Source organism: Aythya ferina (genome assembly GCF_964211825.1).
Source record: "Aythya ferina genome assembly, chromosome: 7".
Classification (NCBI taxonomy): Eukaryota; Metazoa; Chordata; class Aves; order Anseriformes; family Anatidae; genus Aythya; species Aythya ferina.
In genome coordinates, this window is record NC_140302.1 from 7280955 (window position 1) to 7305493 (window position 24539).

Below are 24539 nucleotides of genomic sequence, written 5' to 3' on the forward strand. Positions count from 1 at the left end.
CAGAGCACCAGCAGAACACATATTTGGAAATGTATGGGAACAAGTGACCTGTAGTGATCTGTCACCAGTTCAGTCACATCATCTCTGCCGTTGTTCTTCCAGAGCTGGAAGCAATTCCTGTTGAAGTGCTGTCGTTTGAACTGACAGATCAAAATACTTACTTCTATTAAAATCAATGTCTTTTTTAGCATATCCCCAAGTAATAATAATAATTATCATCTGCCAAATCTGAATAAATTAGGCATGCTCTTTTCACAATTGAATATATGTTCTGCCTAGGGAAAAATGCACAGGGAAACATTTCATATTCTTCAGTATTAGGTAATGTATTGAACTCCTTACAGAAGATGCTTAACTGTGTAGCATTTGCCTTTTTTATAAACATCCCGGATACCTCTGCGGAGGAGATTGTCTACGTATATATGAGTTAGAGCTTGTAGGACAAATTGGTAACACAAGGCCTACTGCAACTTCAGAAATTATTTTACAAGAATATCAATTTATTTGGTAAGACTGAGATTTAGGACAGGTTTTCACAGCTGTGTTAGTAATGTATATGTTAGGCAAAGGTCAGCTAAACATGTCTGCCTAAGAAATGTCATGGCAAAGTGGCAGACTGAAATACTAATGCAAGCAAGCACTCCTGCTCTGGTAGGTTGTTGCTCAAGGGACTGATTTATCTTATGTTGGCCAACCTGGAACAATGCATACTTTCCGTATATTTCTTCCTCTTCTTTTTAAGCAATCTTTGATAACTTCTGGATAACGTAGTCTGCTGTGTGAATTAGTGTGTAGAAAATGCCTTCTCATAGTTGAAACTATATTAATATTTAAAAATGTAGCTTTTGCCCCTTCTGTAAGTGGATTTGTAGAGGGATAACTCAGAAAGTTGAGAACTCCTCCTTTTCATGTAGGTTTGTCCCTTTCCAGCAGTTGGTGATGTTCCCTCCTGCCTGCGTAGTCGCTCTTGGTGCTGCTCCCAGGAGCACCTCAGGGCATGCACCCCCAGGCTGGCTCACCATCTGCAGTCTTCACCTGCCCTCAGTGAGGGTTGGTAAAGGCACTTCTTATCAATATATTACTTGCTCAAACCCACCAATATCCAATTTTTTTAATTAATTATTTTTTTGTGTTTCCTAGAACATAATCATTTTAGTTGCAATAAGGTGAAAAAAAAAAAAAAGGTGAATACATACATACATATATATATACACCTGTACAGTAAATCTCATGGAACTCAAACTCTAAAAATGTCATTTCCATTTTCTTCCCTTTCTGTCTTATCTTCCCTAGAGGAAGAAGTGCTCCATCACCATACACAGTTGGCAAGTTTAGCTTTGTGTCTCAGCTAGGCTGTGGAAAAGAGAGCAAGTCTGGGTTTTGACGTAGAGCTATCCTCAGACCTATCCGTGAAACTCACTAAACTTGTGACTCATAGCAAATGCCAGTCAGTGCTTTGTTTTTCCTTATGTAGTACATAGTCCTTGGTACTAACAGTGCCTTGAACAAGTCTGTCTATTTGAATTCAGTGTATCACTGTATGTGGTACAGCATGAGTAGCTAATTGGAAACCCTGAAGTGTTGTGCAGGTGTGCAGGTAGGTTCTGGTACGTCATGACTTCACTAAGTATTTAGTAACAAACAATATTGAGAGAACAGTGATAGATACAGGCAGAACTGAGTTACTGATATGACGGGTTTTAAGTCACATAAATGCTGTTGTTTAATACTGCATGGTGTGGGAATAGAAATGTTGTTTTTGCAGAGTTACATTGTTTAGAAGGAGGGAATGTGGTACTGAGATATGCTTACAGTGATAAGAAAGTTTAGCAGGCGACCTTGTAAAATGCAGACAACCAGACTCCTTAGGACAATTAGGTGAAAATCACGGTGTCAAGTCAAGTCAGATAAGTGAAGAAACATTACCACTTCAAGCAGTAAAAATGTCAAAAGAAATTTGAAATTTAACAGGCCAGCGACTGAAGGCCATGCATTGTTTGTGAAGCATCAGATAGATTGTGAATCTGGATTACCCACTCAGTGGGGAAACAGGGGAGGGTCCTGCCATCAAAAGGTATATAAACTGTGTTTTGGAACTAGTAGATGCGCTCTCTCCTGCTTGTGGGGCGCCCGCCATTGCAATCGCGAATAAATTACTACTTCACTGAGATCCTCGCCTGAGCCTAAGTTATTGGCTACGGAGTGTTTCTCACAATTTGGGGGCTCGTCCGGGATCCAGTCACCTACTGGGGAGCCCCACCGCTGCAGCAGCAGGAAGGCATGCCCCGCTGATTTCAGCGGTCCTGTGCATCGACGGTGGCGGTTCTGCGGAAAGCTGACAGAGGGCCCGAGACTGGTTAAAGAGGCAGGATCCGTGAAGTAGTGGGGAAAGGAAGAAGGTAGGCACTCCGGGTTTTTAAGAATCGATCCGGTAACTCTGTGCACAGACCAAGGTAAGAAATATTAAGTATTGCCTTGGGGGTCGGGTGATCTGGTGTATGGTAAGCCCTTGCACGGGGAAGTGCTGGCACTACACCAGGGGAATCTGGTGTACGGTAATCCTTGCACGGGGAAGTGCTTGGAAGTACACCAGGGAATCTGGTAAACTCAGGTGTGCGGTAACGCTGGCACGGGGAAGTGCTTGGCGGTACACCCCCATCTTTCAGTACGTTGGTGTGTGGTACACTGCAGAAGGGAAAATTCTGTAGCACATACTGGCGAGGGTTAGGAAAGATGGGAAGTACGAGTTCCAGGGAATCTGGTAAACTCATAGGTGTGCGGTAACGCTGGCACGGGGAAGTGCTTGGCGGTACACCCCCATTTTTCAGTACGTTGGTGTGTGGTACACTGCAGAAGGGAAATTTCTGTAGCACATACTGGCGAGGGTTAGGAAAAATGGGAAAATATGAGTTCCAGGGGACAGGGAGATATCCCTGGGGGAGTGCCTACTAATAGTTCTTCCTGAAAAATGATAAGAAATTGGAAACATAATCCCAAAATTAGAGGGATTGTAAAAGAAAAGTAATTAAAAAAAAAAAAAACAACACAGGTTAAACATTGTGTATCAGTCTGGACAAAAGAATCAATTAAGGAAACAGCAGTATTTTGGCCAAAATACGGGTCTGATGAAAATTCAGGCTTTAAATTTATGTGTAAACAATAAGATTCCTTTTTCAGAGAAGGAGCCAAGTTATGCTCCCTATAATCTTAATATTGAACTGGTGGCAGCAGCAGTCACTCCAGGAAGGGAGACAGGGACTGTAATTAACACTGTCCCTAAAGAAGTATTGTACTCTAGGCTCTGGCAAGAATTAGAACAAGGTAGAAGATATGTTGAGAATTTTGCCTTCCCTGATACTAACAGTACTAACACTAACTGTGTATCCTCTTAGGTGAACTACCCCCTCCTCCTTACCAGCAGAGAGGTTAGGACTTTTTAAGAAGGAGAGGAAGTCTTTATTCAAGGACCCCAACAGCCTAGCTGAACAATTAGACCAGTTCCTACGACCTGATTTATACTCTTGGGGGAGGGAATTATGTCTATAAGTATGTTGTTTACAGGGAAAGAAATGGGAATGATCAGGAGGAGAGCTGCTATACAAGAATGGGAAAGAGCTCATCCTCCAGGACCAGGGGTAATACCGGCAGGGCAGAAATACCCACTTGCCAATCCTGGCTGGAATAATAATAGTGTGCAACACAGAAATCATATGAGAGACTTGGGGTCAGAATGAGAAAGTACTTGGGGATGAGACCTGATGACCCAGTATCCCAAGGGCTCTTGAAAGTTCATTGTGTGATTAAAGCCTGGAAAAATATGCAGAAAATGCTTCAGAAGGTGGGGGGATGTAGTGAACAGTCACTGGGGGACCCTCCTGCGGGAGGCCCTGGAGGTGTGTGTCCGGAGGGGAGATGAGAAGGAAAAGCAGAGAGCGAAACTAATGGTATTGACAGTGCAGCGGGTAGTGAGGCAGAGGGTTGGAGAAAGATGAAGAAAATCTTCAGGGGGAGTCAGGGCCAGGATGGAAAGGAGAGGAAGAGAGATGAAGGAATGGCAGGCAAAGAAGGCTGCCTGTGTTGTGGCCCGAGTCCTAGCAGAGACAGGCTTTGATAAGATGTTTTAAGTGTGGCCAGGCTGGCCACTTCGAATAGGAATATCTGGAGTGGAAGAAGGAGGAAAGAAGGAAAATGGGATGAAATATGCTATATTGATATGTTGTTTCAGTATCTTGGAGGGAAAAGGTATGGAATTAAGTTGGACCCTGACTGAGCCTTTGGTGCTGGTATTAGAAAAGTACAGTCTGGAGAAAGATGAAGGAAGTGTTAAAAGGGTTGCTGAAGGTGTTAAAGGTGTGGCATGCAATATTTAACAGAGCTGTCTGAAGTTGAATGAGCAGGGAAAGAGGATGTAGGCATTATCTAAGTAACAGTCTAGAAGTTTTGGTATATTTGCATATTTGCTGTGGTGTTTGGTCAGTTTCCCAAGCATCGGGGAGGGGGACGGTGGGGGGGAACAGCCTGCTCCACCAGGGGCCTCTCCAGCGGCCGCAGGGGGGCTTCGGCTCCAGCGCCTGGAGCGCCTCCTCCCCCTCCTTCTGCACTGACTTTGGTGTCTGCGGGGGGGTTTCTCGCTCTCCCAACTGCTGTTGAGCAGCAGGTTTTTGTTTGTTTCTTTGTTTGTTTGTTTTCGTGGATGTGCTCTCACAGAGGCATGGACTGTATTGCTCATGGCTTGGCTCTGGGCAGCAGTGGGCCCCTGTGGGGCCAGATGAAATTGTCCCTTATCTGCCACGGGGAGGTTTCTGGGTTTTTCTCACGGGGGCTGCCACTGCAGTTTCCCACCCCCCTACTCACAGCCCCCGAACCTTGCCATCAAACCCAATCCACTGGGGAACAGCTAGGTCATTACTGACCTGTAAAGTATCAGGGATTAAATTAACTAATGAAACCCTAAAAAGTGGGGCTGGGATAACAGTGCCACTTTGGGGGGGATACCAAGCTGAGACTAGGGGATAAAATGATCACTGGGTAATTATTGTATGTACCCAAGGCAAGGACTAATTTGTTGAGAAGGGATTTGATGATTAAATTGGGCATTCAAATAGTAAATTGTTAGACTGGAATAACAGTGTTATGAATGGAGTGCTCTCTGGCCCTGAGAGCAAACATACATGTATATTCACCTCTGACTGGAAAGACCCTTAAATGGGGGCGGAAGCAACAATATAGGTGGACAATTTTACCTCAGGGGTTTACAGGGACACCTATCTATTTGGGTCAGTTTAAATAACAAAAGATTTTGGAGCAATTACAACCTCCCAAGGAGGTATTAATGTTACAGATATGTGGATCATTTTCTATTGTCAGGACAGGAGAAAAGAGTTGTGAAGAAAGCTACTAACAAGCTATTCAACTTTCTGGGAAAGCAGGGCTTGGGAGTATTAATAAATAAATAAATAAATAAATTACAATATGGAGAAAGAGAAGTCAGGTATTTAAGGCATCTAATGTCTGAAGGAAAACAGAATAAATGCAGAGAGGATTCAGGGAATTGTTGAAAATTAAGAAAGAACTAAAAAGTTTTAAAAGAAAGATTTTTTTAAGGAATCAGGAGCCATGAAGTCTGAAGGAAAATCGATACTCCCTGATGGGAGAGAAATGCTGAATAAAGTGATAATGAGGCAAATATTAACTGTTTTACATCAGAAGAGTCATTAGGAGGTGCAAGCAATGTGTGATGTTGTGCTAAGAAAGTATGTCTGTGTAGGAATATACACTTTAGGGAAGCACATATGTAGAGGATGTACCATATGTCAAAAGGTAAATAAAAAGGTGTTCTGTAACCCATCTAGAGCGGGACGGGAGCCAGGGGTTTGACCTTTCCAAAGTATACAGGTAAACTTTACTGAGTTACTTGTTTGTCCTAATTGACCACGTGACTAGATGGGTGTAAGCTTTACTGCAAGGGTTAAAGCAGGCCTTAGAGATTGAGTGGGATTTTCACAGCCCCTGGCACCCCTCCTCTTCTGGGAAGGTGGAGCGAATGAATCAGACATTAAAGAAGCAATTAACTAAACTAGTGTTAGAAACCCAACTTCCTTTGGTAAAATGCTTACTCCTACAGGTTTAAACAGCACCAAGAAAGGATATAGGAATTTCACCATATGAGATGCTGTTCAGATTGCCCTATCTGGGCAGAAGGGATGAGATACCACAATTCAAAATAAGAGAGTTTCCTTAAGAACTGCATTCTGGGGTTGTCCTCTTCTTTGTCATCTCTCAGGACCTGTGGGTTGTTGGCTCAAACCCCACCTTTGGAATTCCCCATTCACCACCATCATCCAGGAAACTGGGTCCTGATTCGGACCTGGAAAGAGTCAACTCCGGCCTGAATGGGAAGGACAATTACTGACCACTGAAACAGCCATAAGAACTGCGGAAAAAGGTTGGACTCACTATACTCGAGTGAAGGCATCTGTCGACGCTAGTACCTGGGAAGCTGTTCCTACAAAAGACTTGTTGGAAGTTGAAATTGAAGAGAAAAATCTCGTAGTGGACTCTGAGCAGGATAAGAGCTTACAATTGTAAACTAACCTTTTATTTTCACAGGTAACTAACAAGTGTGACTTGTGATTGAGAGAAAGGACAGACCTATAGCGAACTGCAGTGCTCCCAAGGGGGGGGGTTGTTATAGTAGTAGTGTACATCTTATTTTTTTTTTGTATCGATAATTATTTGGAAACCTAAGGTTTAAAAATAATGACAGGGAAAAATCGATTACTAATTTTGTTTTTAGTGATTCTAGGCCTCAGAGAAGGCCTCGTTCCATTGGCAACTTGGAAAAGGCATGACCAGATAATAGCAAAAACGGGATACCCCATCAAAATATGGGTGACTGTGACAGAGGGTTATGTACCACAAGCCGTCACATTTGATGCTTGTGAGGTGTTAGCTTGTGGAGATTTAAATGCCCAATGACAATTGAGCAGAAAGAACAAATAACTGGGAGAGACACAACAGCCAGATTGAGAATAGCTGTATGGAAACAATCCTCTATTGCCATCAGAGAAAGGGAGAAACTCAAGGAGAAAACAGGAGAGTAAACAGGAGGCCCTCTGAAATGTGGCAGTTCAAACATTTGAGATTCAAACAGGGTATGGGGACGTGAATGCCTGGATAGAATGGGTCAAATATACTGTCCAGAGTCTCAACTGTAGCTACTGCTATGCTTGTGCCTCGGGATGACCGATTGCCCAGATAGTGCCCTTCCCATGGGGGTGGACCAAAGACTCCCAAGGGATGCGATGTATGATTGCATTGTACCAAGAAAAGACTGCCTGGGGAAATGAGGCCTGTAAGTCTCTCTTTGCTGTTTCTTGCATGATAACAATATCACAGTTCCCCCTGCATTCTCTACAGCTATAGGTAACCATACAGCTTGCCTCTCACGGCAGGGTGTGAGTGCTACCTGGCATCTGGGAGAATTTGCCTTGTGCTACCAAGGACTTGATGGGAAACTGCTCAAGACTAGAGATCCCCAGGGCAGATCTCTGGTGGTACGGTGGAGGGAAGATCTTACGGTCCACCCTACCATCTAATTGGGAAGGCACTTGTGCACTTGTTCAATCAGCTATACCCTTCACCCTGGCATTTGAAAGAGAAACATCACAAATACCCAGAAGAAGTAAAGGAGGCTTAGGAATATCATTTGATGATAGAGTATACATAGATTCTGTTGGGGTACCTAGAGGAGTTCGGGATGAATATAAAGCCAGAAATTAAATTGCTGCAGGGTTTGAGTTACTGTTCTGGTGGGTAACAATCAATAAAAATGTGGATTGGATTAATTATTTCTATTATAATCAGCAGAGATTCATCAATTATACCAAGGATGCGATGAGAGGAATCGCTGAACAACTAGATGCCATCAGCAAAATGGCTTGGGAAAACAGGATAGCATTAGATATGATGCTTGTGGAGAAGGGTGGTGTATGCGTGATGCTGGGCAACCATTGTACTTTTATCCGTAACAATACTGCCCCGGATGGCACAGTAACAAGAGCATTGCAAGGGCTTACCACCCTTGCCAATGAATTAGCAGAAAATTCGGGAGCAGACACTTCCATCACAGGATGGTTGAAATCTTGGTTTGGTAAATGGAAAGGGATGGTAATGTCCATATTTACATCCTTGATTATAGTAGCAGGAGTTTTGACAGCTATTGGCTGTTGCGTTATCCCCTGTGTAAGGGGACTTGTCCAGCGGTTAATTGAAACCACATTATTGAAACAAATGACCATAGATCCACCACCCTACTCAGATAAAATGATATTAGAGGAAATGGAGAGCAAAGAAAGTGAAGAAGAGGAAGATATTTACCAAATTACACTTAAAATTAATAAATAAATAAAAATAAAAAGAGTTTTTGCAAAAATCAACAGTTTATAAAAAAAAGAAAAGGGGGGAATTGTGGGAATAGAAATGTTGTTTTTGCAGAGTTACATTGTTTAGAAGGAGGGAATGTGGTACTGAGATATGCTTACAGTGATAAGAAAGTTTAGCAGGCGACCTTGTAAAATGCAGACAACCAGACTCCTTAGGACAATTAGGTGAAAATCACGGTGTCAAGTCAAGTCAGATAAGTGAAGAAACATTACCACTTCAAGCAGTAAAAATGTCAAAAGAAATTTGAAATTTAACAGGCCAGCGACTGAAGGCCATGCATTGTTTGTGAAGCATCAGATAGATTGTGAATCTGGATTACCCACTCAGTGGGGAAACAGGGGAGGGTCCTGCCATCAAAAGGTATATAAACTGTGTTTTGGAACTAGTAGATGCGCTCTCTCCTGCTTGTGGGGCGCCCGCCATTGCAATCGCGAATAAATTACTACTTCACTGAGATCCTCGCCTGAGCCTAAGTTATTGGCTACGGAGTGTTTCTCACAATGTAGTCACCATGTCCTGGGGAGGCAGCCAAGTAAAACTACAGGTATGCAGAGTAAGTTCAGCTCTCACTCTTACGAGGTTGAAAGAGTTACTATTGCATTAACTACAGCTGAGTATTTCTGACTGCACAACTTTGAAAATCAGAAAGATAAACAAGAGAAGGTGGAAGGCTTTTGTGTTAGAAAGGTACATGAGTACTCTGAAGTTGCTGATCTCTTGCTTGGGTTTAATTATTGTCAGCAAAAACGATGTCCTGTAGGCAGCCTGCTGGCTACAGCACAGATTATTGAACGCTGCTGCAGTTCTTTTATTTATTTTAAAATATAATTATCACTTTATTTACAAATAAACCATTCAGTAAATGGCTTGTTCCTTTTCCTCGCTATCCTTAAGAGGCTAAAACCCTGTTGGAAGACTGCAGGTGGAGGTTTATGGCTTACTTTGCAAGCTTTGGGACTAATCAATAACTTGCTGGTTTAAAGATCTCTTTCTATAGATTGTTTCATGAAATTTTCAGGTAAGAAAAAACAGGGAACCTTTACCATCTATTATTGTTTTTTTATACTCATTAACATGTTATCTCTCTTAGACGTCTGTGATCTAGCCATGTGTCACTGTCTGAAATAGATCATCTGTGTGTGCATGCTGAAACTGAGTGGCAGGCAGAGAAGGAAAGGAGTGCCTCAGAGGTGTGGTGGCAGTCTGTTCGCTGATGAAAGCAGCAAGAGTTTGCGTGGTTAAGTGTGTTCACAGATGTATGCAGGAGAACTGCAAGTTTCCTCTCTAGTGAAATGTGGCTTTAGCTTTCCTTCCAAATAAACGGGATTGTTTCAAGCAGACCTGGCCCTGTTATTGGTTTCTCTGATGAACAGAAACAATTTGCAGCCAAATTGTGGCTAACCACGTAGGTCAAAGAGCAAGACACAAAAAGAGCTTAGGAAATTAATACAAGCTTTGTCTTGGCATTTAGTATAGCTGGAAAAAAAAGCATTTGAATGAACGCTTGCTGTGCCCTTTCTAGGGCCAGAAAGTATTATAGCCCTTTTGAATTTGTAATAGTAATGTCAAGTCATTTTCCAGTCCTCCTCCCTGTGACAAGAGTAGCTGCTGCTGCTTCTGGAAGTGTGTACCATTTAGTGATGGGCACAATTTGATGACATTTGTGAATAAACACGGTGGTATCCACTGTTCATTTCATAGTAACTTACGAGGGATCTTTTGTTGAAAAGAGCTGAGGGAAAGATTCCCAGTGCTCCGTCCTCATAGCCTGCAGGCGATAACATCTTACCTGATTGCAGTGCAAAGGATGGTTGCTGGCACTCAGCAGCCTCCAGACAAAGCTGAGAAGATTCCTCTGTATAGGAATGCTGCGTTTTGACTTGCGCATTTTGACTTTTTACTCTTTTGATTGTTCAGTCTACAGTATCAGTGAGTATTCTGGTTTCCAGTGAGTCCTGCAAGGCATCAGAAAAATAAATTGGATTTCCAACTACTACCTTATTTTTTCTGAGCTCTCCCTTCCTCCTTTATTTTTCTCCTTGATCACCTGTTGGTGCTGCAGACCCTGGCAGGCTTCCTGTTGCAGTTCTGTTTGAGGAAGAAATTTTTTAATTTTATTGCTTGTGATATAATTTCTAATGTATTTTATTTATTTATTTATTTGTATTATTGAACGCCAGGAAGTCTGTTAGTACCAAACCCAGCAACTGAGAGATCTCTTCCCTATTGAGGAAAGAGTAAATAAATGACTGCATATTTTACCATAGTACTGTCAGATCTCCTTTTTTTTTTTAGAAAAAAAACCATACCTGTTCCTGCCAGAGCTTGTGAACCCTTTTATGTACTTCATGAGCATGTGACTGGTTTTGAAGGACGCCTGGTTATTCTGAGCAGTTTCCCTGTGTTGCTGCTTAGTCATGCTGACTCCCCTTGCCCTTTCTCAAGCTTGACTCGATAAAAGCCACACGAGCTTTTTGTTTGCTTCCGATTGAGTGTCCTTAAGCAGTCGTGCCCCCCTGCAAACATTCTACTTCTTCAGCAGTCTTTTTTCCCCTCTTTTTAATGAGTTTCCACCATTTTATGGAGCGCTCTGTTGAGGCTGCTTGTGACAGTGCTTTTGTGTGCGTGTGCTTTTCAAGGAAGCTGGATGTAAGAAGCAGTGGTGGCTGCACAGACCTCGTTCTGCAATACCTGAACTGGGTCGTGCCCACTCGGTGGAGCTGCGAGGAGGCTCTACCCCCTCTGCACAAGTCCAGAGCCACCTTTGTGGAGATGTGGCTGTGGCCTTTCTCTCCAAGGGCCACACAAAGCCTGGTCATTTCTTGGAGTGTTGTGCTGGTGATGGTGGGTGTTGTCGTTGTGTCCACTGCCTCCAGCCACATCGGCAGCTGTGAGCACCTGCTAAAGCTTTTTCAATCCCAAAGTGCCATGAAAGGAAGAAATATCCCTAGATAATAACAATGGTTATTGTCTCTGTTGATCAAAGCATACTTTGACTACAAATATTTAATTATTTTTCATAAAAAGTATATGTACAACTACTAGAAAGATCGTAAATGTGCAAATTCATTAGTGTACTTAATGGGAGTGTCACTGGTGCAGTTATGTTTTCATAGTTCTAATTCAAGTGAAAAAGACACTTTCATTATCCACAGATTATTAAAACAATAGGAAAGTACCTTTAGCTTTGTTTCAAGGCACATCATTTTATTTAATTGAAATCTGCTTTAAATTATCCCTAGGCATTTCAGCTGTCTGTGACTGATCGTGTTGTGTGGTATCTTCTAGTTCATGAGCAGCCTGCTTCAGAGTGTGTACAATACCTAGAAAACCAACTTGTGTGGTGCATAGAGTAAAAGAGAGTGGATTTCATCTTTCATTCTTTGTTTTCTCATACAACTCATTCTGTTCAATTGATTGCTTTGGTTTGGAGGAGTTAGTGTAATGGTGGCACTATGGGGTGTTACATATTGTTCAAGTAAAATCTCTTTAATTTCAAATGTGTTTTTTCTAAATGCTGCTTTTGAGCTTCTCCTTGAATTGGGAAGTAAAGTGAGTGCATGTCCTTGCTATCTGAATTATACATCCACAAGGTATTATTTTAGTGTACTTTCAGCAGCCAGGTACAGCTGACAGCTCATTATTGACAAGGTTAGATCCATTGCTGTTTCTCTAGCATAGACTGAGACATTTCAGCTTGACCTGCAATATTGTAATTGTGACTTAAAAATTTAGCTAGTCTTCGCAAATGATTTATTTTGTTGTGGGCATATTTTTATCCATAATCTAGATTTGCCTGCAAGTGCTTCAACTGATCTATGACTTCAAAAATAGCATCTTTTTGTCTTGGACACTTATGCATAATCTTGTCTCTCAGCGTGTAACTTCTGTGCAGTCCTAAAGCATTTTAAAAATTCAAATGTATGTCAAATATATCTTCTCTCTTTCTTTATGCCTATTTTGAGCCCATCTTCCTCATTACACTTTTAAGAGTTTAATTTTTTAAAGAGTCGTAAGTGGAAGCAAAGGACCTCTTCCGTTCGTTAAGAGCTGTGGAAGAAGCCCTAAGCAGAGAGCCGGGAACCCAAGGGAAGGGACTTCTGGGGGGCAGACCCTGGGCAGAGTAGTTTGTGTGTTGCTGCAGACAGCCATGTGGCTCTGTATCCAAAATCATAAGCAGGAGGTATTAGCTCTCCTCTCACAGGTTCCCTTGCATCCATCTTGTCTTGTTTTCCTCCTCCTGGCTCATCTCTTTTCCCTATAGATTTACCGAGGGCATCGCTAACACTCATGCAGATTTCTTCTAGATCTTAGCAGAGGTGTTACTAAAGGCTGTGCCAAAACTTGACCAAGCATGGACTCGTCTCACTCCTATTCTTATGCTAAATTTCAAGTTCCCTCTTGCAGAACGTGGAGTGTTAGAAATCTCCAAAGCAAAGACTGCCAGGTTTAGTCATATGTGGAGAAAAAGGTGACTGGCTTTTCATAGAGGTTATTGAACAGTTTGGCCATGCAATTAAAAGCTACAAGAAGGGGAGAGGAAAGATTGGGACATATTTATTAATGGAGTAGCTACTTTTCTAGGTGACTGAACAGCCAAGGTTACTGAAACTGTTCTTTTTGCGCTGGGAATGCCAGCACTGGTGTTACCCCTGGAGAGTGTGCTGGCATAGGGAAGCTTCAGAAGACATTCAGAGTTACAATGAAGGCTTCGTGCTGCAAGTAGATACAGGAATGCTCTGAATTTGGTGGGTCACGAAACAGGAATACAAATAATAAACAAGAGGAAAGCCTTTGAATAGGATAAGAAAGCCTGTTTATCTTGTTTTCTGTTTCCATGTTCAGTGTGCGAGATCACCCCACTGCTCCATCCTGGTGTGCATTATTGCAGTACGAATCACTGTAGTGTCTGTCCAAACTTTTCAGATGTGCCTGTCCCTGAAATGTCTGGTACTTTGGCTTGAATTTATTTTGTAGTATAAATTCTTGTATTGTTCCTAATGATTCTCAAATAGGATTTATTTTTATTTCTTTTCTTTAAAGCATTTGCTGTATTTCACTGCTGTGATTATGTCTCAAATGTCTGATTCAAGGGACTATTTATAGTAGCATAGTCAAGCATTTACTTGAACATTTATGAGCTTAGAGCCTTTCTTCGAAGACACCATTGTAAGACAAAATGTATCAAAAACACAGAAGATCACTGTAGAAATATATACATTATCTACATACTTTTGATTTCAATGAGATATGTGCTGTAAGTATTCTCTTAAATACATGAGTACTTTTTCTCCTATAATTTCAGCAAATATCCGTTACAGTGGGATGTTTTTGTATTAAACCTAAAGACCTGCCTACTGGCTTTCTAATTTGTTTGAAATCTGTCTGATTTTTCATTTCAGGCACATGTGAACCCTATCAGTGTCACTCCACCCATACAAGCCATAGATCAAGACCGAAACATCCAGCCTCCTTCTGATCGACCGGGCATCCTCTATTCCATCCTAGTTGGTTGGTGTCTGCTACTCTTGCTATCACTCATGATTGGTCGCTTTGCTATGACCAGAGAAAGATTGACTGGGAATGTGGAAACCTAATAAATTTTGTGGTTAGTGGGATGTTTGAAATCATTGTTTACCTATTTATGTTTAACTGTGATGTAGAAGTTATTCCAAATGGCTGCATTATTTTTTATTTGTTCAGATTAGATTCAGAAGTTTCTGATTTGGCCAATGGAGCAACATAGCAAGCAAAAGGAGAGAGACTTGTCTGTGCTCATAGCTATGTTGCAATGCATTTTTTTCATTCACAGGTGCAGAGACAGTAGTGTAACAGATTTCTACAGAAAGGCAATAAGAGCAGTTTCCTTCCAAAAGTCTCCTGTCACAGAGCAACTTAAAGGGTCTTACTGCATTCAACTTTAATTTGGTGCCTGTGAGCTTGCATGCTTTCTTTCCCTTGTGGCTTTTTTGTTGGTTGGCTGTTTTTGTTTTTAGTTGACATTGCTCTTTTCTGGTCAGAGAGGGGTGCAGTTGTAGCAAGAGTTCAGAGATAGATACTTCGCTAGGGGACATCTTTTATTCTGCTATTTATTTTACTCCTGCTACTTTCTTCTGTTTGGCATCTGTTTCAAATTGCTTAACTTGTATGATTTAATAATGGAAAGCCCTAAGGCGGTGGTTTGCAATTCCAGTTCTCCACCTGCCCTGTTCTTCACAGAGACTTAACACTGTAGTATTTTCCCTACCCTGTGTCTATCACGGGAGTTGAGAATTTGTATTTTGTGTAACTGCATCAGTTTCCTGTTTACTGCATTAAACTGCAGCTATGTGGACTTCTTGCTGTGAAAGTATAAATTTTAATTATTAGCATACTGATTAGTTTTACTTGTCTTTAAAAAACAAACAAACAAACAGGATTCTGTATACGATAGGTCTGTTGTGAAAGGGGAAAAAAAGCAGGTTTGATGGATTGGTATGTCTGTTATTTTCAGGACTATCTTCAGAGGGTACAAAAGAATGGCTGCCATACCATGCAGAGCTGGCCAATGCTTAAGGTCATAGGAAACTGTTAACATTAAGCTTCACTATGATTACAAACAACACCACATTTTTAGGTGATTTTGACATATTGGACACTGTCTCCAAATGAATTGCTGCTAGAGAGCCGTCTTGTGGCTTACTTTGTTAAGGAGGTTTGTAAACATTTGTAGAGCAAATGCACCAAGTACTTCTATATGTGGAAACTGATTTGGTTTATTTATAAGTTCAGCTATTGACAGTTATGTCCAAGTGCAACATTTAGCCCGTTCATTTAATGTTCTTTGAGTAACTTGCAAAGTTCATTAGAAGGTTTACTTAATAAAAATTGTGTTTATTAACATGTGATATTTTTAATGTTTGAGTGATTGTTGTGACCTGGAAGAGATAATTTAGAAACATGCATTATAGCAGTCTGATTTTTTTCGTTAATGTTCATTGGAAAGGCTACTCTTTTTTTTTCTCATTTTTGAGCCATGGTCTTCAGAAGGATTTCTCTTTAGTTTTTAAGTCCATCTTCATTTTGCCAGTATGCAGTGCTATTTATATTGTAGCCTTTACTGAAGAAAATTTTAAATAGTTTCACAGGAAATTAGGCCTTGCAGATATTTCTCATATGGATTTTCCCTTGCTTTAGATCTAAATGTAGTTCTTTATATGCTCAGATATGTCTTTTTTTAAACACTGGGAGGTCTGAACTGTGAATAGATCTAAATGTAGTTCTTTATATGCTCAGATATGTCTTTTTTTAAACACTGGGAGGTCTGAACTGTGAATACAGAATGAGAAAATAAGCTACTTACCGAAATGAGATTGATTTTGAACTTTACTTGATTTGACTGAGTTCTAATGTGGTGGTTCTTTTACCCTGCTTTCTTCCTTCTGCTGCACACCTATACAAGTCAAGTCCTGGCACATGCTTTGGGCACTGTGGATGTTATATATGAATTCTGCACATCTTTCTTGATATCTTTAGGATATATTGTCAAGAAGTCTTTCTAACAAAGCCCAGCATCACTGCAGTGATAAGTCGCTTCCACCTGATGTGGCCTACTAACCTCGTCCTTAAGTGCTCATAAAGATCTCTGCCTGTCATGGTTTCAAGGTAACTGGCCTTTCAAGTGTCAGGTAAATGCTTCAGTGCTGCTTTCACCAAACGTCTTTCCAGTGAGGAGGGTACAAGTGAACCTCTCCAATTCTGAGAACAACAGGTTCCCCTGCAATCCATTGAAAAGGAGTTAAGAAACTCACTTGATGAAGAAAATGCCTGTGAAAGTTGCTACACATTCACGCGAGCATAGCACTGCCGAAGACAAATGTAACTTGAGGGTTAAGGTGCTTGTGAAATGAAGAAATAGCCCAAGCTCATCATTTTCTGCTTGCTCTGACCTCTAAGTGCAATCCTCTAAAAGGATATATCAAGATGTCTGAAAGTGCTTATTCAAGTAGTTATGGACTCGTACTGATAAAATTATAGAAGTTCAAGTCTTAAATATTCCTAAAGGTTCATTCTAAGATTAGAGCACTAGTTTCAGCAGAGTGGTAGTGGGGTTGTTGTCTTCTGTTTCAAGTATTGGCTAATGTACATGAAGAAAGTACTTCAGAAGAGAGAATCGAACTGTAATAATTCATCTCTTATGCTTTGATATCTTGGAAACCTGATGTTTGGAATTTTTTTAATGCACAAATTTTTGCATTCATTGACTTTAAGGAACTTTAATATGCGTGAGTCATTGCAGTAGATCCACACGGAGTGCCTGGCATCCCTCTGCATGTAGCGTGTGCATTAGAAACAGTGTAGGACCCAACCTCTCTTCTCAGTTGCTCTCATCTGCAGCCTTACCCCATTTTGTTCTTTTGTGCTAACTACATCATAACCCTGTGCTGCACTTGTTCTGCATTTACTACTCAGTCCTATTTGAAAGTCTACCCTGGGTTGCTTTTGTTGGTATTTTTAAGGCTTTCTTTTCTCCGGTCTGGTCCTTCAGAAAAGTCATTTTTTCCTTTAAATCATCAGCTTCTGGATTTGACCATGGAACTGGGTCTGTGATTTCTTCTATCAGCTTCAGAAAATTAACTGTTCTACTTGTTTCATCTTTAAACAGAGACAAAAAACGCAGCAACATGTTCAGGGATTTCTCTCTAACCCTGTAAGCTCCCTGATGCACAGCAAGAAGGTGAAAGCCTTCCTCAGCGCCACGAAAAGCACTCTTCACGTTGTGGCCATTGTCCTGTCCTGCATGATCATCCTAGTTACGGCTGTAGTAGGCAATTCCTCCTTTCTCAAAGCAGTTCAGGCAGCAGCATAGACTGAGTGTTGCTCTGCTCTGTCAGGGTGCAACTGTTTTTGTGCAGGAGCAGTTCCTGGAAAACTTTGCTTTCAGTGTGTATGTAAGGCATCCTGGAGTTTGGAGACTTCCTGTGGTAGGCAGCACCTAAGCAGGCATTATTGACTAGGATTTAGGCATTATGTTATACTCTATCTCATATGTTATACTCTAATCTTTCCTGATTGTCCTCCTTGCTGTCTCCCTCCCCCCTCCCAGATTCTTTTCTGGTGTCTTTATACAATGTTAGCTTTATCTTCCCTGCTGCAGATCACCTTGTGTCTCTTACAGCCATCTCCATCCTCACTTATGTATTTGTTCTCCTTCAAGGAACTCTGTTTTCTTCTTTCTTTTCTTCTTTATTGGTGCTTTTATAATTTTATCCCTAATTTCTTGATTTTTTCTTAACTCTCAGCATCAACCCATCTGAGTGCAGCCTCCTAAGAGTACAGCAATCTGTTATCTGCCATGTGCTCAGAACTGCTGCTGGATGCCTGGTGCTCTTAAAAAATTACATTTGTTAATTAGGAGTCAAAATTTAAAGGAGGGAGAAAAAGGTCTTAGAGTTAGAAACTCTGCATAAAAATATTTCATAGAGGTGTATGGCATAGATGTATAGAGAAAAATTCACAGAATGTATGTGTGTATTTATGTGTGTATGTGTATATATGATTCCGTGATACCTATATATACAGAGACACAATTTAGCAAACAGTTGTCATATGATGAGGGACAAATTAAATTACTGCGCATGGGTTTGGGCAGTAATCTGTCTCCTGGGGTAGCTACTGACTTTCAAAAAGTGGTTTCTAATCATTCCACTTCAAAGGTGAACAGTAATAGCATCATTTATCAGAAAAGTGGTCTTTTTTCTGTTGAATCTTATAGCCTGTTATTCTGTGCTGAGGATTTGGCCTGGCAGTATTTGTCCTGCTCTCATGGCTGCTTTAAGATACAGGAATCCAGGAGCCCAGGGGACTTAGTGAGGCATTCATACTATCAGCAAAGTGCTTTCTGCCTCTCAGCTGCTACACCGCACTATGCCTAGACCTAAAATGACTCAAGATCTTAGACACTTAATCCGTATTTTTGTTTCTTCGGATCCTTTTAGTAATACTGCTAAGCTGTGAGATGCCAGAGTTCATGCTGTTACTAACAGCTTTGGCTTTCTGAGCCCTGCTCTGTTCAGGTCTGTGGTCTCAGCTCCCTAGCTGAGGGAAAGTCAGGCAATGAAACCAGAATAAACTGGGACAAGACATGAGAGTACAGTAGGTGGGTACAGCTTTCTGATACACACACAAGGACTGAACATACCTTAGTCTTTTAGAAAAAAATGTGGTATAGGCTGTGCTGTCAGGTAGGTAAGAGACTGCTGCTGAACGGTATCCTGTACTGTTGTCTTCATCCAGCCCCGGCAATTAACACTCACCCATTGCTACCTTTTTGCTTGCTTTATTTGAGAGCCACAGGGCTCAGAATCACTGTAGCTTAATTCTTACCCCCTTCTGTCTGCGTGGTCTTGTGCCAGAGCCTTGTGGCCTGAGCACAGTGCCCTGAGGACATACCTGGGCAGCACAGGCCAGGCGCAGTGGGGTCTCTGTGGGCTCACAGCTGCGCTCCAGCTCTGACGGCCTTGGCTTTAACCAGGTCAGAGAGTATCCTGGGAGCTCTGGATCAAGGCACTACTTGCTGATGATGAGTGGAAGCTCGTAGACATGGATAAGGTCTCATCTGGCGTCTCCTCTGATGAGAAACTTCTTTTCTTAGACTCATAAGGTGACAGGTACTGAAGTAATAACAGGAGTTTGTCCATGGGTACGAGAGAACTACAAGAGCCGAAGTATTAAAGCACCTATTTTAGATTGCAAAATCAGGGCGCTGTCTTCAAGCAATAACATGGATATCTCGAGCATAGTTGTAAAATCTTTACAACTTAATCACAACACCTCATGTATTTCCTTTGTGTATATGTTCACATGCAGAACACTGTATGTAGCGTTGTTTGTTTTGTGATTAATGTCATGATATGATACCTCAAGGGAAACTTTACTTCAAAGCTGAAAAGAGAAATCTCGGTTGTATGTTTAGCAAGTTGGATTTCAGAAATGTGGTGGGTGGAAGATGATTTGCAGTGAAACATCATTTCTCTATATATCCTCTTAACTGATTACATGCGTGCTAATCTCCTGGAACCCGAGAAGCTGAATTTCCACCAACTGCAGGTGTGTGGGGGCTCCTGCTGTTATTATCAACTATTTAGGTATTCCCAGTTGAGAGGAACCTTCATGATTAGAGGGAGTAAGGAAATGATGTTATTAAAGGCATACTGTTTATTGTACAATTAGGCTACATGTACACATTATGCAATGTTTTATCCTTATAGTAACAGGATTGGGTTTTGTTCTTTTTGTGACTTATGAATAAAATGCATTGTTAAACTAAATCTTTCAGACTTGTTCAAACCTCAGTGTCTTTTTTACAGGTACTCCTGAGGATTATCCACAGTATTTCCATATGAATCTCACAACAGCTGAACTCACGCTCCTGAAACCAATAAACAGAGATTTGCACCAGAAGTTTGACTTGGTTATTAAGGTAATTTTGACTGAATTCTTATTTCCATATGCTTTTGAAAACTGCTTAGTAGCAAAAAGCACTAGAGAAAATGTGGTAGAATCCTGCTTGTCTTTCCTGGATTATTTTCTTTTTAAACCATCAGGCTTCAGTTACCACCGTCATAAGGGATAAGGATGTGAAGTACTTTTGAAAAGGGAGAGAGTCATGTTAGATGCATTCTCAAGACAACTGAGTTAATAAAAAAACAAGCATACATGTGGTATCCCGCTTTTTACTAAATCAGTTGTCTTATGAATGCATTAATTCTGTATTTCATGTTTTCTCCAGTTCACATTCCATGTTGGAGAATCTCATAGATACAGATAATTTTCTGATACTGAATATGGGAGTAAGGATAACAGAAGTCACCTCACAACCTTGTAGCAATTATGTGTTTTTTTGGTTTAGGGATCGTTAAGAACAAGAAAGCTTTTTAAAAACACCCAGCACTGATCTCATTCAGCTTCTATTGCTAAAAAAAGCATAAACCACTGCAGTGTTTTTTTTTTTCAGATCCTGCCATTGATGAGGAAGGTTGGTGTCGTCTTTAGTATACACCACTCTCCTTATTTTTGTAGTCTGACTTGGTAACTGCCTGCAGTTCTTAGCTGATCCTGGTGATCAAAGCACGTATCAGTTAGCTGTGAAGAACGTGTCTTGATAAATGGTCTCAAAACAAATCTTAATCTGGTTACTGAGCCCCATTTTTGCAAGCAAAGAATAATTTCTGTGTTCAGTGCTTTCTTTGCTGATGTAACATTTAAGAGGAAAAGAATCAGAGGTGGTGATATGAATGTTTAATTGCTTAACATGTTAAATACAGAAAATTAAGGATTTTACTTAGAGCAAAATTGTACAAAGATATGAGGTTTGCTGCAGGAACTGTCAAAATCAGTTCAGTAAAGATGATTTCTAATGACTGTACACCATCAGGCCAAGATGTTTGTCATCATTCTTCAGGAAGAATCAGAGTATGATTTTTTTTTTTATTTTATTTATTTATTTATTTATTTTACCTTCAGAGAGGAAACAATAATCACTATTTCAATCATTTGAGTACCGGGGGCAGTAATTGTGCATGTTTCTGCTGTTGAAATAAGGAGGGATGAAGGAGCATATACAAACATGGTGTGACAGAGCAGCCCGAGTCCCTTGCAGTGTCTGTGCCCTTGTGTGGCCATGCAAAAGCAGTGTCTGGCTGCTGCCTTTGCAACTTGAAGGATTTTTTGCATTGTCTCGGAGCATTTATTAAGCACAGAAGAGTTGGGGACAGAGATTTGTGGGCACATCTCAGGGCAGCAGTTTGTCTGGGAAGATGGTAAAAATAAGTCTATTGATGGACAGATCCTTTATGTCTTTTCTGAGAGATGTGTCATTACAGAATGACAGAAGAGAAATAACAGTGCAACTTACAGGCATTTTGAGTAACTCTGCACCTTTTTAAAAGTCTATTGTACTTGTGCATCCAAGTACAAAGCTTCGTATATGCTTGAAGTAAAATAATTTGCAATTTGATTCTTGTATAATAATATGCTTTTCTGCTTTCTTCCTGTTGTGCAGTTCTGTTATCACTGGGACAGATGAGGAAACGTAAGGTTTATAAAACTAAATATGCTAAGTTACGGGTTTTATACCCTGTAACAGTTTGTTGTGTGGTGGTGGTGGTGCGAAAATTCTGCAGACTTATACAGTAGCACAATGCATCAGTCAAAAAATCACATACACTGGTCTGGTACCACATTCTGTGTGTGTAAATAGCAAGCTCCATTGTTAATGGAAATTTTTATAGTCATTATTAGGTTCATATTGCTGTGTTATATGTGCAGTCAAGGGGATAATAAGGAAAATTACCAGTCTGTAAGAGTGATAATGTGCCACCTGCTAAAATAATAAAAGTTTTAGTGCTATGTTTTTCAGGGACCTTTTGAACTGGTTTAACGTCTCAGATTTGTACCGAATCCAATCATCACATTCTTGTGTTGCATACTCTGAAGTTTGCTTTTCTCGCAGTGTTGTTGAACCTGATTCTCTTTTATCTGGCAGGGGATGCAGGGGCTGAAGGGGAGGTTCCACGTGTGATACTTCTCTTTAAAATGAAAATATGCTAATTTTGCAGGGCTCGCTAAATGTAATTTTTAAAATACTCCCTCTGATGTTGACAGAGCATTTTTTTTCTTCCAAAATAATAAAGAAAAAAGTGAAAAGAAAGAGACAGTTAAGTCAATAAATGATTATTAGAATGCATGAAGCAAGATGGACAGGAAATTGGTATGCTCATCTGTGGCATCAAAACTGCATTGCTGATGATTGCTTAATCCTCAAATAGGAAGACAAGTGAAAAAGCTAAACTTTTAACAAGGAAAGCTCTCTTTCAGCCTCCCTGCCATCTCCAGAAGGCATTTTAGGATAAGGTAGAAAAAATGTTCACCCTGCTGGGAAATTCCCATCAATTCTATTCATTGTTAAGCAATGAGGCCTTTACAAAATAATTTGTGCTTTTTGTGTATGCCATTTGAATTTCCGTATGGCAACTTCAATGCTGTCACAAGAAGCATGTAAACTTAGAGCCTTTAACTTAAAGAGCTTTCCAGTGTTGTTAATACTGCAACAAAAATTGTAGCATATATGAGACTCCCTTACTGCAAAATGCATAAGCCTGTGAATGCAGCCTTGCTTAAACATCTGCTGGGATTCTCAATAAAATAATAAACCAGTCAAAACTACATTTCCTTAGCATTGTTCTATAGCTGCTGTCGTTCTCCTGGAGGTCAATAATTTGTAACAAGAAGATACATTGACGGTTTATTCTAAAGTAGAGTTAACTTCACATTTGACACCTATTTGCCTTTAGAAGAGGAGGTAGCTGCTTGGAGAGAAAGTTTGATCATCTTTCTGGAAAAAACGTGACCACTGAGGTATTCCAAGGATAAACAAAAAGTCCTAGCTTTTGTTTATTTATTTTACAGGCTAAGTTTTGAAGCATGAGAAATTTTTTTACAGCTCCAGAAAAAAATATACCCTAGATAACTGCAAATGTCTTTCCATACAGAAAATATGTGCATTTTTATGTAAATAGTTTTGAGTTGTGTTTTTGAGTTTTGGCAGATCTGTATGTCAGATGAGTGTTTCCCCTGCAACAAAAAAGTAAATTAAAGGCTGATGAAGTATATATATATATGTTTTATTTAGATAAATTTTATTTGTTTTGCAAGAATTGATTTTCTGTTTTTAATGGCACTAGAGATACTTGTACTGATGGCTAAAATACTGTGGGTATTATCACATGAGATGGAAAGACAGAGGGATGTTTTGTTAATCTCATGTGGACACATGGGTACTGTAGGTATTAAATTTATAACGTAGTTTGAGAGTAGGTTTTCATGTCATCTGTACAGCTCTCAAGCCATTACTTGATTGCATTTGTGTCGCTGGGAAGCATTCGTGTAAATTAGACATCTCAGTAAAAACTGCAATTAGATTTTAAAAATAAAATAAAATTGGAGGAATGGGGAATAAGCTTCCCAGTCTCAAGTCACATTTGTAGCTTGATTTTTATGGTAAGACTTTTCCTTGGTTTTGGGAGCTTTACAGCTCTTAGGGAGTAGGCCTTACAAAAGAACTGTTTTGTATCACAGTCGCCTGGTTTCTGGTGCCTTCCCAGCACTGCTGGTAACAGCCACCATGCAGCAGCTGGGCAGAATGTTTTGAAGAATATCCCTGCAGAATGTTTTCCAGATTTTACATACCTGTCCCAAAATCTGTTTTCCCCAGCTGGTGGTTCAGTCAGACTGGCATTAACCTCGTGGCAGATAATACCATAGAAACAATTCTGTATTGGTTTTGCGTTTCCTCGTTGTTTGTTGGTAACAGAAGGTCAACATGGTGTATCGAGCTGAACAGTCTGTTAGAAGTTCCAGCACTACGAGAAAATTGGTTCGGGGTCCAATTTTTAGAAGGCTTTCTTTTTTTTCTTCTTTTTTTTTTTTTTTTTTTTTTTTTTTTTCCCTCTCAAATGGGTGGTGGCATTTCTACTGTCTGTGGCTAGGCATAGGAGGTTTGGATAAGATGTACTTGCTTAGGAGGCATGTGGAGAGGCTGAGCCCTGCTCGAAGTCAAACCAAATTCCACCTTAATGACCATGGGTGGAGCTTGGCAGCAAATATCATCCTCCTCTTGGGAGCTTCCCTGCCTATTTCTTTTCTCAATGCTGTCAAGGCTGTTGTGGGCATGTTGCATTTTACATAAGAAGGATCAGACACAGGTTCAGCAAGGTCTTAGGACAAAACAGTGGACAAATGTTGCTCAAAAGGCACATAAAGGTCTGCATAGCTAAAACCAGCATGAAACAAGTCAGGAAAGATCCATGCTGGCCTTATACACAAAATGAGGGGTTCTGGCCTCACTCGGGAATGAGCTGTGGGTGTTTTAAGTGATAACTGAGTGTGAAGGTTGGCTCAGTGATCTGTGGCTGTCCAGCAACAGCAAGTTGAATGTTAGAAAATAATACAAAAAATGGAGAAGAGAACAGAGGAGGATCACTGTGGTACAGTATGGATCCAGGCTGTGTGTGTAACTGGTCTCTGTCATGGACAGGACAGAGCAGAACTGAAGC

The 24539-nt window shown here is 40.6% G+C and overlaps 1 protein-coding gene across 17 annotated transcripts in view; it reads left to right on the forward strand.

The window, feature by feature from the left end:
• Positions 1-24539, forward strand: part of PCDH15 (protocadherin related 15) — an 883259-nt gene that overhangs the window by 644460 nt on the left and 214260 nt on the right. For 14 of the 17 annotated variants that reach the window (XM_084525148.1, XM_084525147.1, XM_084525146.1 and 11 more), the window contains 2 exons: positions 13848-13956; positions 19794-19906. In XM_084525148.1, the coding sequence (XP_084381274.1) occupies positions 13848-13956; positions 19794-19906 (222 nt within the window). Of the gene's footprint in view, positions 1-13847; positions 13957-19793; positions 19907-20440; positions 20462-24539 lie in introns of all 17 variants that reach the window. The other 3 variants (XM_084525143.1, XM_084525144.1, XM_084525145.1) reach the window with 1 other exon arrangement.